The sequence below is a fragment of the Quercus suber genome, unplaced genomic scaffold (genome assembly GCF_002906115.3).
Source record: "Quercus suber isolate HL8 unplaced genomic scaffold, Cork oak 2.0 scaffold_393, whole genome shotgun sequence".
Classification (NCBI taxonomy): domain Eukaryota; kingdom Viridiplantae; phylum Streptophyta; class Magnoliopsida; order Fagales; family Fagaceae; genus Quercus; species Quercus suber.
Window position 1 is genome coordinate 67,186 of NW_027069845.1, and position 15,469 is coordinate 82,654.

Genomic DNA, 15,469 nt, shown 5'->3' on the forward strand with positions numbered 1-15,469 from the left:
GACCATGACTCACAAGCCAGAGCATGCATTGGGTCTAACTATGTAGAGCTGCCTTTAATTAGATAAGGTGGTTTGACATGAATTTGGACGGATACCTATTGATGGTGTAAAAAAAATTTCATAACAAGCTTCAATCTTTCTAGGAACTTGTCAAACAGAGATAGAAATTCAGTCTGTACAGATGATAACTAGATTTGTTTTGTGCTTCCCTCCATTTAAATTCGCCATTTTTTTTTAATGTAAGAAGGTTTACCCTTCAATATTTGCAATGACCATTTTGTTTATTTTATTTTCTTAATGCTAGAATTGCATAAATGTTAAAACTATCTATTCAATGACTTTATAATGCTAGAATTGCAATGACTTTATAATGCCATTTGGTCCAAGGATCGTTGGAAATTTATTTTTGTACTATACAATGACTTTGTTGGAGTGGGAAGTATATACTTATATATGCTACTTCCTTCATTGGTATCAATTGATTCTTATGTTGCGTTGATTAAGCAAAAACTACTTTATCTAGAATAAAGCAAAAGTCTAAACAAATACATTTCACATGAGGAAACCCGCTTATTGCTACTTAGATCCCTATTATAGTAATTAATTGTTTATATTTGATACTCGCTTTTTGCAGCATGACGATAGATCCTGGACCCATTGATCGTACTGTATTGACGGAACAAGTTAAACATCGATCTGAGTTACTGTGGAACCCTGGGGGAGGGGTAAGTGCACGAGTTTTCTTGTACTATGAATTCATGTCACAACTCTAATTAGCCATTAATACTAAATATTTGTATAAAATTTTTATCTATTGTTATAATATTTGCAGGATCCTCCTGGCACACTGGATTGTCGAACTCGCCATGAAGAGTTGAGACTTCGAGTTCCTATGGTAGATGATCGTGTCCTTACCATTGTGAGGTTGCTTGGTCTAGAGGGTTTGTACTTGGTCCCATCCATTCAGCTTGACCATGCATTGATCACTGCATTTGTAGAGCGGTGGCGCCCAGAGACCCATACATTCCACCTACCACACGGTGAGATGACGATCACATTGCAAGACATGGAAGTTATCATGGGGTTGCCTATCGAGGGTGAGGCAATGGTTGGGCCCAGTAAAAAAACTTGGACAACTGTGTGTGATGAAATGCTTGGAATTCAAATTCCAAATGGCGATCAAAATGTGCTAAAAGGTCAAAGGATTCTGGTATCCGCACTTGTTGCAAGAATCAGAAAACCACTGCCTCCGAATGCCAATGAGATTCAAGTTCATCAGTATGCTCGCTGCTATATACTAGCCCTACTAGGGGATATGGTATTTCTTGACAAGTCCGGAGATAGGGTCCATCTCATGTGGTTAGAGTTCATGCAGAACCTTCATAATCCACGCAAGTATAGTTGGGGTAGTGCAGCCTTATCATGGTTGTATAGACAGCTGTGCAATGCAAGCGAGAAGAAGGCAAAGCAGATTGGCGGACCATTGATTTTGGTCCAATTGTGGATATTTGTCAGGTTCCCACATATGTCCCCACAGATGGTGCCCCAACCCGAGGGTGTTCATGGTCCACCACTACCACCAATTCCTTTTGCTATGAAGTAAGTATATATTGCATAATTAGTGTGCTATCATGTATTATGCCACATTTTTATACGTAAACGACTAATGACCATATGATGTTATTTGCTTGTAGGTTTGCAGGAGCGATGTGTAGAAAGAATACTCCCACACACGTGCTTTCCGCATATCGCAATCAAATTGCCACAACACGGCCCGACCAGGTATAATACTTGTATTTATACGTTCATAACATTCCATGTCCTTCAAAAAGTTTTTCATTGCCCACTATTGTGCTACTTGTTATGCAACTCATTTTTTGGCAAAATTTCTGAATGTGGTTGCTTTACTTGGTGGCTTTTGTAGATTAAGTGGGAGCCATATGGAAATGACTTGAGCCACCTTCCTCCTAATTTTTGCACCGAGGGAAGTAACGTGTGGAGGTCAACCGTTCCACTTATATGTTTTTGGATTGTAGAGTTTCACCTACCCGATCGTGTCTTACGACAGTTTGGGATCCTGACTGAATTTGAGTTCAGCTTCCTTAAGGCAATCCAATATTTTTCCAAGTTTGCGATCTTGATGCTCATATCCTGCTTTCAAGGCCAAAGACTTTAAGAATTTGTCATTAAATTGAGTGTTGAAGTTGCTGGCCACATGTCTAATGCAATATCTATGATATACTGGAACATAATCATTGGGCCACTGTGCAATGGATGATATTATACCTCTATGTCGATCTGATATTATGCAAATGCCGGATTCGGGTACCACATCCCGTATCGCGGTCCGTAGGCAAGATAAAAACCATCCCCAACTAGCCCCCGTCTCATCATCCACAACCGCAAAGGCAAGCGGAAAAATCTCATTATTAGCATCGGTAGCCATTGCAATCAACAACTTTCCTTTATATTTTCCATAAAGATGAGTTCCATCAATACTAATTACTGGCCTACAATGTGCGAATCCAGCAATGGAAGGAGCGAAAGCCCAGAACACATACTTGAATATAATAGTATCCGGTATGTTCCCGTTGATCGACCGAAAAGACACATGTGTACCCGGATCGCTATCCTTATATGCCAACAACAACTTCTGCAACTTTTGATACGACTCTTCCCAATTCCCGTGTATGTTTGCAATAGCCTTTTGTTTCGCATCCCATATCTTGTAGTACGATATATCGTGGTTAAACCTTTCCTTCATCAGATTTTGGAGATCCTTTATTTTGCTGGTGTGATCTGCAAGTATATATGTATGAAGTTCTTTGGCAAGAAAATTGGAATCCATCATTCTGCCATCTTTGTTCACCCCAACTGATGGACAAGTGTGAGGACCGCCGTATACTGTGACAGCCCATAAACCGTTAAGCTTCCGTTGCGAGAATGCTCGGACTTTCCATGCACATGACTCATTCACGCACTTCACACACAATCTTTGTTGGTTGGACCACTCAGTTATATAATTCTTGTTGTTGTCCATAGAGTAAACTATTAATGCCTGTCTCACAGCCTCTTTATTAGGGAAAATCAACCCTTTGCTAAAATTCATTCCCCGCACCCAACTTGATGAAAGTGGTATCTCAACATTTGAAGGATCAACTATATTATCCCAAGTGTTTGCATGGAATGACGGGCCATGAGCTTCATATGTAGGGACTGCAGGTTGCACACCTATACCATCGCCTATATCATCTTGAAACTCCATAGCATTATCATCATGATCATCCACGACATTGTCAACATTTTCATAGTTTATAGTATTCTCGTGAAAGTCATCTCTCCCAATCATCTCTTCATACTCATCTCTACCATGATCAATATCATCTTCGTCTTCGTCTTCGTCTTCGTCTTCCCTCCCTAGAGATTGAACACATTCTTGTTGATAACTAGATCCGCAAACCTCCATTGGAGTTTGTGTCTCTTGGCATGGTGGTGTATAACCCCCAACTGTGGTGCACGGGGTAAGAGTCAGACAATTATCTGTATGTAATGGATAACTATCCATATGTAATGGATGGAATTCTTCTCCGCCACCAACCTCTAAAGTTGTTCGTTGCACATCTTCACCGGCAACTTCTATACGAGACTCCACACTTATATACAACTCGGCAGCTTTTAACTGGGGTGTTGAGTTTATCCTGTCAAACATAATCTGAACATGCTTGTCTCCTTTTATTTCAATAGGCATGAAGAAAATACGGTCATTGAACACTGCATGAGGAGCACGATATATAATTTTTATGTCATGCAACCGACGGTCCAAATCTAGCTCTTTCATAATTTTCTTTTTCAACTTCTTCAAATTGATCTCCCGCCGTTTTTTTAGCTGAATAATCTCTAATTTTTTACCAGGCCCTTCATATGTCACTCCATAAGTCACATCACTGCAGGGCTCCCCACCATAATATAGATAAAAATCAATCGAACTCATTTCAAACCTATATAAGTCAAATAAGTTTACTAAAAGTTAGTGACGAATATAACACCTTTATTCGATATGAACTACAAAATATTGCCTCAAGGCAAATATAAAGATAACATAGTCCACCAAACAATTATAATCAATTGAAATTTTATTCTCTCCAAGCAAAAATTCGAATTTTTAAACTCAAATAAATTTTTACATGGTTGCTAACCTTAAAAAATTGAGTGTTGAAGTTGCATCTTACAACTAATAAACCATTACACATTACAACACCTTGCAAATAAATAATATGTTATCCATTCATTCGCATTATACATAACAACACATTACAAAGAAAAACCCGCATATCAAATAACAACTCATTACAAAGCACAAATAACAAATACAAAAAAACAATAATAATAATAATAATAATGATAATAACAACACATTACTCATCAAAAATATAAAAGTGACATTACAACACCTTGCAAATAAATAATATGTTATCCATTTATTCACATTATACATAACAACACATTACAAAGAAAAACCCATTGCATATCAAATAACAACCCATTACAAAGCACAAATAACAAATACAAAAAAACAATAATAATAATGATGATAATAACAACACATTACTCATCAAAAATATAAAAGTGGTATGTGTATATATATATATATATATATCTACCAAATGTAAGAGTATATATCCAAGTAACAAAAAAAAAGTTAAAAAGGTTTGAATATTTACCTACAAATTGAAGAAGAAGAAAAACTTTAATTTGTAGAATGATGAATGTGATTTGTGTAGAAGAAGAAAAGCTTTGTCTGAAAGGGAGAGTTTTGGCGTGGGAGAGAGCTGTGAGGCGTGGGAGAGAGCTGTGAGAAGTGACTGAAAAGTGAGAGTTGAGTTATGTCTGAGATAGTTGGGTAGATGTAAAATTTATTGGAACTCGAGTTCACCAGACTCGAGTTCCATTCAAATAAATTTTTCCCGTGTACATTTACTGAGTTAGTTGAGTTAGTTGGGGGGCGGATATTTACTGGAAGTCGAGTACAGTGTACTCGACTTATAGAAGCCGAGTACACCATACTCGACTTTCTAGTCAATCTTTGACATATTTTTTACCTCACCTGGAAGTCGAGTTTAGTGAACTCGACTTTCAAGAATCGAGTTTACTAAACTTGACTTCCAGGTGGCTTTTCCACGTGGCTTTTTTCCTCTTTTTTTTAATCCAGGTCAGAGTTATATTCAGTGGGAAGTCGAGTTTGGCTAAATCGACTTTCAAAAACAGTCTAACTAACAAAATAACTTTGAACGCGTGCTATCTAGCTTAAAAATTTCGAAATTTGTACTGTTTGCCAAATTTTGCCAAATTTCGCTAATCTTCTTTAAAAAAGCAAGAGAAAAAAAACGTTACATACATTAAGATCCTTTATATTCTAATGATTTTATCAGGTTTTTGTGGGGCTTTTTTTTTTTTTTTTTTCCTCTTAGTTTGGAATTACTTTGAAAGATAAATTGATATATATTTTGATGAAGGATGGAAATTACTTCTAAACCAATTTGGATGAAAAATCCCAATATTCACTAAGTGGTGATTCAAATGACTATCCACATCTACTTTAATTTTACATAACCTAATTAACGAGTCAGTTGATTTGCTTAAATAATTTAATGGGTTATGTGATTTAAAATATGTGTATAGTTTAATGAATCACCGTATAATAATTCGGAAAAATTCTCCCAATACAATTTGGAGGAAAACTATTCATTTTGATGAAAACCATGATATGGAGGAGGAAAAACCAAACCCATTTCACACCATTTGAACACAACTCCTGTATCACCTAACTTGAAAATCGCACTAAAATCAAATCACAAACACCTTATCTAAGGATGCCGTTTTCGCTAATGTAGTTCCAGTAGGAATCTAACTATACAGATCAGACATTTATCATGTAACTCGTGGATTAATAGAATGCAGATAATAGGGATTGGTAACATTGCATCAAGCCTAATGAAGTAACAAAAGACCAATAAAACTACTGTGAACTAAAATGAAACAGAACAGAGTATATTTCCCAATTCTACACAAACTAAAACAATGGTAACCGACTTTTCTTGCCTACTAAAAAAAAAAAAAACCACCCTCTTATAATCACATATTCAACTAGGGTTTAAACTACTCCAACAACAATTAAAGTAAAAGAGGGGGTGGGGGGGTGGGGAACAGTCCTTAAATTTGCAACATTATATACACAACAAAAAAACAAAGACTTCGTCCCAAAATTTTGGGGTCAACTCACTCTTTTCTTATTGGTGCATTAGTCGCTCTCCATTGAACATGACCAAACCATGGTAAGCTACTTTCCCACATTCTTTCATATAAATTTGCAACTTTATATATAGACATGCCAAACTTCTTTCCACACCAAGTTAAGACCCATTGAAAACACCAATGGGGGATTAAACCATGGATACACGACCCCACCAGCCAGAAGTAGGGATCGATCCAGGATGGATGGGTCTACCCACTAGGAGTTATCAGATGTCACAATCATAATCAATTAAAATAACCAGAACATATATAGTGCTCAACCTGAACAATAAAACCCCAAACATCATATCAATTTTCAACAAAGACATATACTTGAATTGAAATATAAATTTCAGATTACAGCAATCTCATAACGGAAATGAGGGACAAATGTAGCCACTTCCATCCATATATAGATGCCGCTAACCAGGTCCGAGCAGCACATTATCCCAGAGGGATGAGACGTCAGTCATGGGATATTTTTGGACAGACATAATGGAAATGCACAGCTTGTGGAGTTTATAATCATCATCGATGTTAAGTATGAGACAGTAAAGGTAACTAAGAGAAGTGGAGAAATAAGCATGCAGGAGAAGGCAGAAAAAATGATCACGCAAATGCAACAATCGAGGTGAACCAAGGTCAAAAGATCGGGCACTTTCATGCTTCCCAAAAAGTGGGCGAGCGTTGAGACTGCCGTGCAGCCACACATCTTTATCCAGATTATAAGCTTGAACATAGAAACGAGAAGATTCGAGCTCGTGCTCTTCTTCAGAGAGAGCAGCCCAGTAGAGACTAGTACCAACAACTACTGCTCTTCTGTCTAAAGAAGGAGGAAAGGAACCCTGTAATTTCCGCTTGAGAGGCATAAGCGTTATCCAAGATCGAGTGTGGATGTTAAAAGAATAAAATGTAGCAAAATAAAGGTTATCCTCCTCCTCCGCAACAAAATGTTTGACTAACAGAATTTCCTTGTTAGATTCGATAACGGCACAACTGAAATCATCGCGACGGATTTGATAACACGATGGCGGTGGGGATGGAGGATTAGGCAGGGCTTCCCATGTTGCTAACTCGGGATCATAAACCTCCATCCAGCCACATTCAGAGGGACAATCGGCGGTAAGCAGAAAGCCCAAGGCATATAATTTGCCATCCAAGACGATGGTTTGAGGATCCCATCTAGGAAACGTCATTTTGGGACCACGACTCCAATGAGAAGAAGGATCGGTAAGATCTAACCTCCACATTTCAACGCAATCCTCCTCTGGATTATTAGAAGAAGGGTCTTCCATACCGCCGAGAGAATATAAGTAAGATCCTATAGCAGCACTGTGCTTGAAGAAATCAGAAATTCGGACAGAAATAGCTTTCAGAGGCTGCTCAGTGACCTTTATTTTTTCCTTTTCCTTTCCCCTTTTCTTCATCATCTTAGCCAAATGAGAAGGGCTATAGAGAGGACGACACTCTGGATCTGGAATATTGATGGAAAACCATCCAATGGGATGACCTGGTCCCTCGTCGGACAATCCGGCACATTCTGCACTCACCAGTCCACAAAACAAAATCTTATATCCTTCTTCATCATCTGCCCATACAAGTTCTTTCATCCTACCTTTTCAGAAAGAGATCAGAGAGAACCGAACCGATTGCTAGGGCTAGGGTGAGAGAAATTTAGGGTTAGGGTCGGGAATTGGGGAAATTTTAGGACTTCTTTTTAAATTGACGGCTTCCTTGCGTGTGTATGTTATATATATATATATATATATATGAGAGTCGGTTGGTAAGGAAGTACTGGGTCGGGTTAGTCTGACCCGGTTGGCTGAGATTTTCTGGGCCTTGTCCCATTTCTTTTCTTTAGAAACTTTAGGCCCTGCCTCGTAACAAACATAAATTCTCTCAAACCAAAGCCCAAAAGCAATAAAAAAATAAAAAATAAAACGAATTAACATGCTTAGCTTTTCTTTTTCTTTTTTAAATAAATTTTTTACATGTTGATGCATTTGCCATGTCATTCCCTAGTATAGATTTATGTTTTTATATAACCACATGCTCATGCATTTTTCCATGTCATTCTCTCGGGTAGGTTGCACTGATGGTGAATGATATAAAAATATAATTCTTTTTTTTGTTCTTATCTTCTTCTCATATAATTTCTAAATTAATAAAAATATTAATTTAATTACAATCCAAACTCTTCATCTAATCTTTTTTTTTTATTTAAAATATATTATCACATGTAACAAAAAACAACATAGTAGACGTAAAAAAATTTTTTTTTTTAAATCTACAACAATTTTCATCTAATCCCTTATTTTTATTTGAATTATATTACTACGTGTAAAAAAAAAAAAAAAAAAAAACATAGCACACAAATTAAACAAAAAAAGAAAAGAAAATCATTTTATTCAATTACATTTTCAACGTATTCAATCTATATGACATTTTTGCTTTTTTTTTTTTTTTGAGATAATTACTTCTAATATTTTCATTCAATCTATATGAAAAAAAATTGCAGAATTTCTTTTTTAGATTTAAAAAAATAAATATAATTTTTTTTTGTTCTTATATTCTTCTCCTATAAGTTCTAAGTTGATAAAAATATTAATTTAATTAGAATCCAAAATCTTCATCTAATCCTTTTTTTATATTTAAATTATATTATCACGTGTAACAAAAAACAACATAGTACATGTAAATTTTTTTAAAAAAAAAAATCTACAGCAGCTTTCATCTAATCCCTTATTTTTGTTTGAATTATATTACTATGTGTAAAAAAAAAAAAAAAACCATAGTACACAAATTAAAAAAAAAAGAAAAGAAAAGAAAAGCAACGTATTCAACTACATATTCAGTCTATATGACATTTTTGCTTTTTTATTTTTAGATAATATCAATTTGATTACAATCCAAAATCTTCAACTAATTATATATATATTTTTTAATTTAAATTATATTACTACACGTATATATATATATATAAAGCAACATTGTACACTTTAAAAAAACAGCAACTACTCTTAGTATTTAAATAAAATACTAAATTCTTTGAATTTTCTCTTGTCACAAATTAGAGTAACATTAGATTTTTTGTTCATATCAACTTTTTTAATGTGGAGTGTATATATACTAAATAATTCATAATGAATATGTACCATACGGTACTTTTTCTTTATTCTTCTCTTGTTCTACCTACAACCTTTCAAGTATGCATTTGTTTAATCTAATTTTTTTTAACCTAATTTGCTTATGTTTTATACAATTTATATGATTATGGTTTGAGAATTAATCATGAAATATGCTTAGGGATGATTTTTTAAATTATTTTTTCTTTTATGACATGGGTTTTGATGGTGATATTTTGCTTTCATCCTCTCAATTTTGATTCAGAGAAAAATCTTCTTTTTAGCTTACTATTAAGCATGTCTTGATATAAAATTTGATTATTAATTGTTCATAACAATTTGATTTTTTTCCCCTAATTGAAATAGCTTTGCCTAACTATTAGAGTTGTACACTTTGATCTATAAAAGAAGTCAATCTTGCCATTTAGTTTTTATTTTTATTTTTTTATCAATCATTAAATATGGTATGAGATGATTTTTTAAACGTGGTAAGTTGGGTTTTCAGTTTTCGCATACAACTTCAAAGCAGGTTCTTGACCAAATATTTTGTTTCTTTAAAGTCTTTCAATATCAAATTTGTTATATACTTTCCCTCTGTCTAGAGGCTGAGAGAGAATAGAATCTATATGTCTGGAAAAAAAAAATGTTTGTAATAGAATCTATGTTGGTTTAATGGCTGCAATCGTGCCTGAAAAATAAAATAAATTGTAGCTCAATAATTAATTTTCTATTATGAATTTTACCTTAGAGCATGTTTTGAGTGTCCATTTATGTGTGTGATTTTGAACTTGTTTCTGTGTTTTTTTGGTGTTTGAAAGTAGTTGTGCCTATCAAAAGTACTGAATGCTGATGTTATGATCCTTAACACTCAAAACTGTTTGTAAGATGGATTTGGCTCAAGTAGGACATGATATACTGTTCACTATTTTTTGCATAAACTATTTCTAGTATTCTGCATAAAATTATTTTCTGTTCAGCATTATTTAAAAAATTATTCACTCTTTTTTCTGCGAAAATTATTCTCTGTTCACTATTTAAAAAATTGTTCGCTCTTTTCTCATAAAACACCTAGTGAAATCATGTTTTCTAAATTTAAACACCAAATCTAAATGCTTTTTCATTTTTGAATTTCACAATAATCAAATCTATTTTTCTGCATTGACAAAATCTATTTCTACATTAATAAAATTTGCTCTCTACAAATCATGTTTATTGTATATTCGAATCTGCTTACTGCATTTATAAAATTTGTTTTTTGCATTAAGTAAAACTGTTCACTGTTTTCTCATAAAAATTATTCACTGTTTTCTGCATAAACAGTTTTTAGCATTGGCGCAGTTATTTCACTTAAATGGTTTTTGTGTTTTTTTAAATATGTAACCATATGAATAATGGACAAACTCCATGAAAGAAAAATGAATGATTCGTATAAATAACCTAGTGGTAAATGCCTCGAAAAATTTGAATTTGTAAAAAAGTTCAAATTAGTTGAATGTAGAAATTCGAGAAAAATCGATAGAAAATCAATGAACGTACCAAATCATGAAGGTGTACATAAGATGTACAGATAGTCTAGACTTGTTGAGAAATTTGATTTCGTTGAAAGTACAAAATAATGAAAATTCAATGGAAAAGTATGTACGTTAGATGTATAGATTGTATGAATTTGTTTAAAAATTTGAATTCGTTGAATGTACAAAACTGTGAAGACTCAAGGGAAAAATTGTGTACATTAGATGTACAGATAGTATGAATTTGTTGAAAAATTCGAATTCGTTGAGTGTGTAAAATCGTCAAAATTCAAATGAAAACTGAAGAACATACCAAATTGAGTAAACTTAATGGAAAATTAATTACATTAGATGTACAGATCATCCAAATTTGTTTCCAAATTTGAAGTCGTCAAATGTACAGAATCGTGAAAATTCAATTTAAAACTATGTACTAATCTACTAATCATCCGGATTTGATGAAAATTTCAAAATTGTTGAATGTACAAAATCGCAAAACCATAATGGAAAATTGAAATTGTTGAACGTACCAAATCGTGAAAATTCAATGGAAAGTTGTGTACATTAGATGTACAAATATTGTGAACTTGTTGAGAAATTTGATTTCGTTGAAAGTACAAAATCGTGAAAATTCAAGAGAAAATTGTGTACATTAGATGTACAGATCGTTCAAATTTGTAAAAAACAAAATTTAAACGTACAGATCGTTCGAATTTGTTGATTGTATAAAATCTTGAAAGTACAAAATAAAATTGTGTAAATTAGATGTACAGATAGTCTGAATTTGTTGAAAAGTTTGAATTCGTTAAATGTACAAAATCGTGAAAATTAAATGGAAAACTGTGTACTAATGTATTGATCATCTGAATTTGTTGAAAAAATTGAAATCGTTGAATGAACAAGATCGTGTAAACTCAACAGTTAATGAATAGTTAATCTTTAGATTTGCAAAAGTTGAATGTACATAATTATCAGTTGTCAGACATTAACAACAGCATTTTGTATTGCACAGAACGTGCAAACATTAACAAAAACCTCTAATGTTCGTAGGTAGAAATTTTTGGAAATCATCATTACTTGAATCTGAGAAGTCTGAAATATCTCTTTTATCATCTAACGCAATAACTTCATTAATAGACTTAATGACTTGCTCTTGCGCCTTCCCCTTTATATGCTTCTTAGCTTTTTGGATTGCATGAAAACAGTCTAATCGCCTTTGCATTTGATTGTTCTCTTGTTCAAGACGAGCAAGTATGTTGGCAGGTTCATCTTTAGGTAACTCGGCTGAGCGTGCCTTAGGAACTCGTAACCCATGCCATCGACAATACACCTCCAACTCACACCTCTTCTCGTATAGGGTTGACCATGGTGGTTCTGCTACGGTGAACTCTATTGCGGTGGTATCTATATTTAGTTTTGTAGGTTTGTCGACCATGATGTACCCGACACTTCCAAGACTCTTGTACGTGTATATTGGCATATTAAGGAAATCTCTCTTCTTTCCAACCCATTTCTCTCCATTGTGATCTGTGTATGTCTGTAGTTGTTGATCTGTTGGAACCTGTGATAATCCATTTGTTGAAGTAGATCCAAACTTGTTTCGCATTGTACGATTTGATGTTAAGGCGTTGCGACTCATAGCTTAGTCAATCTACGAAGTTAATGGGGGTAGAAATAAGATCATTATTGTGGTGCATTTATAACCTCAATTTATGTTCCAAGCATTATAATTTTAATTATTAGGGCTTGTCATGTCAGTACAGGCTGGAAAAACATTACATGAACAGGATTTTAAATGTTCATAATGTCACAATGAGATTTGAAGATGTCGACAGTAGTTGCAGTGTTCTTGAACAGAGTATTGTATTTAATTGACACAGTGCTATGTCCTTGGCACCAGGGTACGATTATTCATATATTTAAGTATTCATGTGAATGTGGATGATATGACTGGACAGTGTGTGAAATCGTGTCGAGTTGTTGAGTAGCACGTGTGAAACAGTTGTATTTTTTTAATTTTGCCGCCCAAATAGATGTATTTTTTTTATTATAAAACAAATAATTTGCTATTAAAGTGGAATTGGTTTAGAAACTTACGGTAGTAGATTGTTTGTCTTTATTTTTATTGTTCTGGATATATTGTATGGAGTCTTTTAAAGTGGAATTGGTTTGAATCTTTGAATGGTTAGTTGCTAAAATTTTATAAAATCAGTTTATTATAGTGTGAATTGTAGCACTGACCTGTGTGCATAGTATGTATTTTGTCTGTATTTGGCTCTTTTTGTTTGTACAATTATTTTTTTATTTGTGATTTGTCTTTACCTATGGAAAATGAGTTAGTACAAATTTAATATTGATGATTTTTGTCATTTAAAATAAGGTCATTTTATCTTTTAATAGATAAATTGTATTTTAATATATTAAAAAATAATTATATTGTATTTTTTATTTGTTGATAGTTTCTTAATACTAAATAGATGATACGCATTTTTTGTTTATATTTTAATCCCCTAAACCAAACTTCTATCTCCGTCTCTGAATCCAAAATGGCCGAAACACATCGAAATGACCTGAAATTATTCCCAGGGTGGAACATGGGGTGTTACTACCGAAACAAAATGGTAATATAATAGCTATTTCTAAGGTTCTACTATTTTTAAGCTTAGTGTCCGTTTACAGCTTATTTAGCTGTTTGCTAAACTTATGTTTTTATATAACCACATGCTCACGCATTTTTTCATGTCATTCTCTCGAGTAGGTTGCACTGATGGTGAATGATATAAAAATATAATATATATTTTTTTTTTGTTCTTCTCTTCTTCTCCTATAATCTCTAAGTTGATAAAAATATTAATTTAATTACAATCCAAACTCTTCATCTAATCCTTTTTTTATTATTTAAAATATATTATCACGTGTAACAAGAAACAATATAGTACACGTAAAAAAAAAAATTTAAAAATCTACGACAATTTTCATCTAATCCCTTATTTTTATTTGAATTATATTACTACGTGTAAAAAAAACACACACACACACACACAAATTTTAAAAAAGAAAAGAAAAGAAAAGCAATGTATTCTATATGACATTTTTGCTTTTTTCTTTTTTAGATAATTACTTCTAATTTTTTTTTTCATTTAATTTATATGATATATGTTTTTTGGATAAACATACATCCTAAGTTAATTTTTTTTTCTCTTATAATTCCTAGAATTATTAGAAATCTAATTTCCTCACAATTGAAAATTCATTCTCTCTCTTTCTCTCCACCAAATTGCAGAAATTTTGTTAGATTAAAAAACAATGACTTTTTTTTTTTTTTTTTTGGTGTTCTTGCCTTCTTCTCCTATAATTTCTAAGTTGATAATTTGATTACAATCCAAATTCTTCATCTAATCATTTTCTTGTTATAATTTATAAGTTGATAAATAATATCAATTTGATTACAATCCAAAATCTTCAACTAATTCTTATTTTTTTTTAATTTAAATTATATTACTACACGTAAAAAAAATTAAAAAAAAAATAAAAGGCAACGTTGTACACTTTAAAAAAACAGCAAGGTAGTAAATGTAAAAAAAAAAAAACAACAACTACTCTTAGTATTTAAATAAAATACTAAATTCTTTGAATTTTCTCTTGCCACAAATTAGAGTAATATTAGATTTTTTGTTCATATCAATTTCTTTAATGTGGAGTGTATATATACTAAATAATTCATAATGAATATGTACCATACGGTTCTTTTTCTTTATTCTTCTCTTCTTTTACCTACAACCTTTCGAGTATGTATTTGTTTGTACTCTAATTTTTTTAAACCTAATTTGCTTATGTTTTATACAATTTATATGATTATGGTTTGAGAATTAATCACGAAATATGCTTAGGCATGATTTTTTAAATTATTTTTTGTTTTATGACATGGGTTCTGATGGTGATATATTGCTTTCATCCTCTCAATTTTGATTTAGAAAAAAATCTTCTTTTTAGCTTACTATTAAGCATGTCTTGATATAAATTTGATTATTAATTGTTCATAACAATTTGATTTTTTTTTTTCTCCCCTAATTGAAATAGCTTTGGCTAACTATTAGAGTTGTACACTTTGATCTATAAAAGAAGTCAATCTATCCATTTAGTTTTTATTTTTATTTTTTTATCAATCATTAAATATGGTTTGAGATGATTTTTTTATCAATCGTAAAATTTTATAATAAAGAACAATGACAAATAAGAACAAAGATACACTAAAAACATAGTGCACAAAGAGGTATTCAACAATCTCTCAAAGATACAAAATTCTTATTAGAGCACAATTAGTAGGTTACAAAATAATAATTTTTTATTAGGTGTTATCATTTTATATTTGATAGTTATTATACCAAAACAATTTTTTCCTTTCGTTATTATAATAACTAGTCGTATACCCACGTGATGCGTGGGAGATTTTGACATTTTTTTTAATTGATAAGTGAAGGAAGAAATAAGTATGTGTAGCTTATAAGTATTAGTCTTAAACTCAAAATTATATAATTATTT

General features: G+C 32.5%; 2 protein-coding genes across 2 annotated transcripts; one reads left to right on the forward strand and one right to left on the reverse strand.

The window, feature by feature from the left end:
• The first annotated feature begins 635 nt into the window (after positions 1-635).
• On the forward strand, positions 636-1,955 carry LOC112011842 (serine/threonine-protein phosphatase 7 long form homolog). Its single transcript, XM_024044179.1, has 4 exons — positions 636-725; positions 833-1,599; positions 1,695-1,782; positions 1,833-1,955. Exons 1-4 carry the CDS (start codon positions 636-638, stop codon positions 1,953-1,955), a joined length of 1,068 nt encoding a protein of 355 aa, XP_023899947.1.
• A 104-nt stretch (positions 1,956-2,059) lies between these two features.
• Positions 2,060-3,991, reverse strand: LOC112011843 (uncharacterized). The gene has a single exon (XM_024044180.1). The coding sequence runs from the start codon at positions 3,989-3,991 to the stop codon at positions 2,060-2,062; it is 1,932 nt and encodes a 643-aa protein (XP_023899948.1).
• Positions 3,992-15,469: the final 11,478 nt, after the last annotated feature.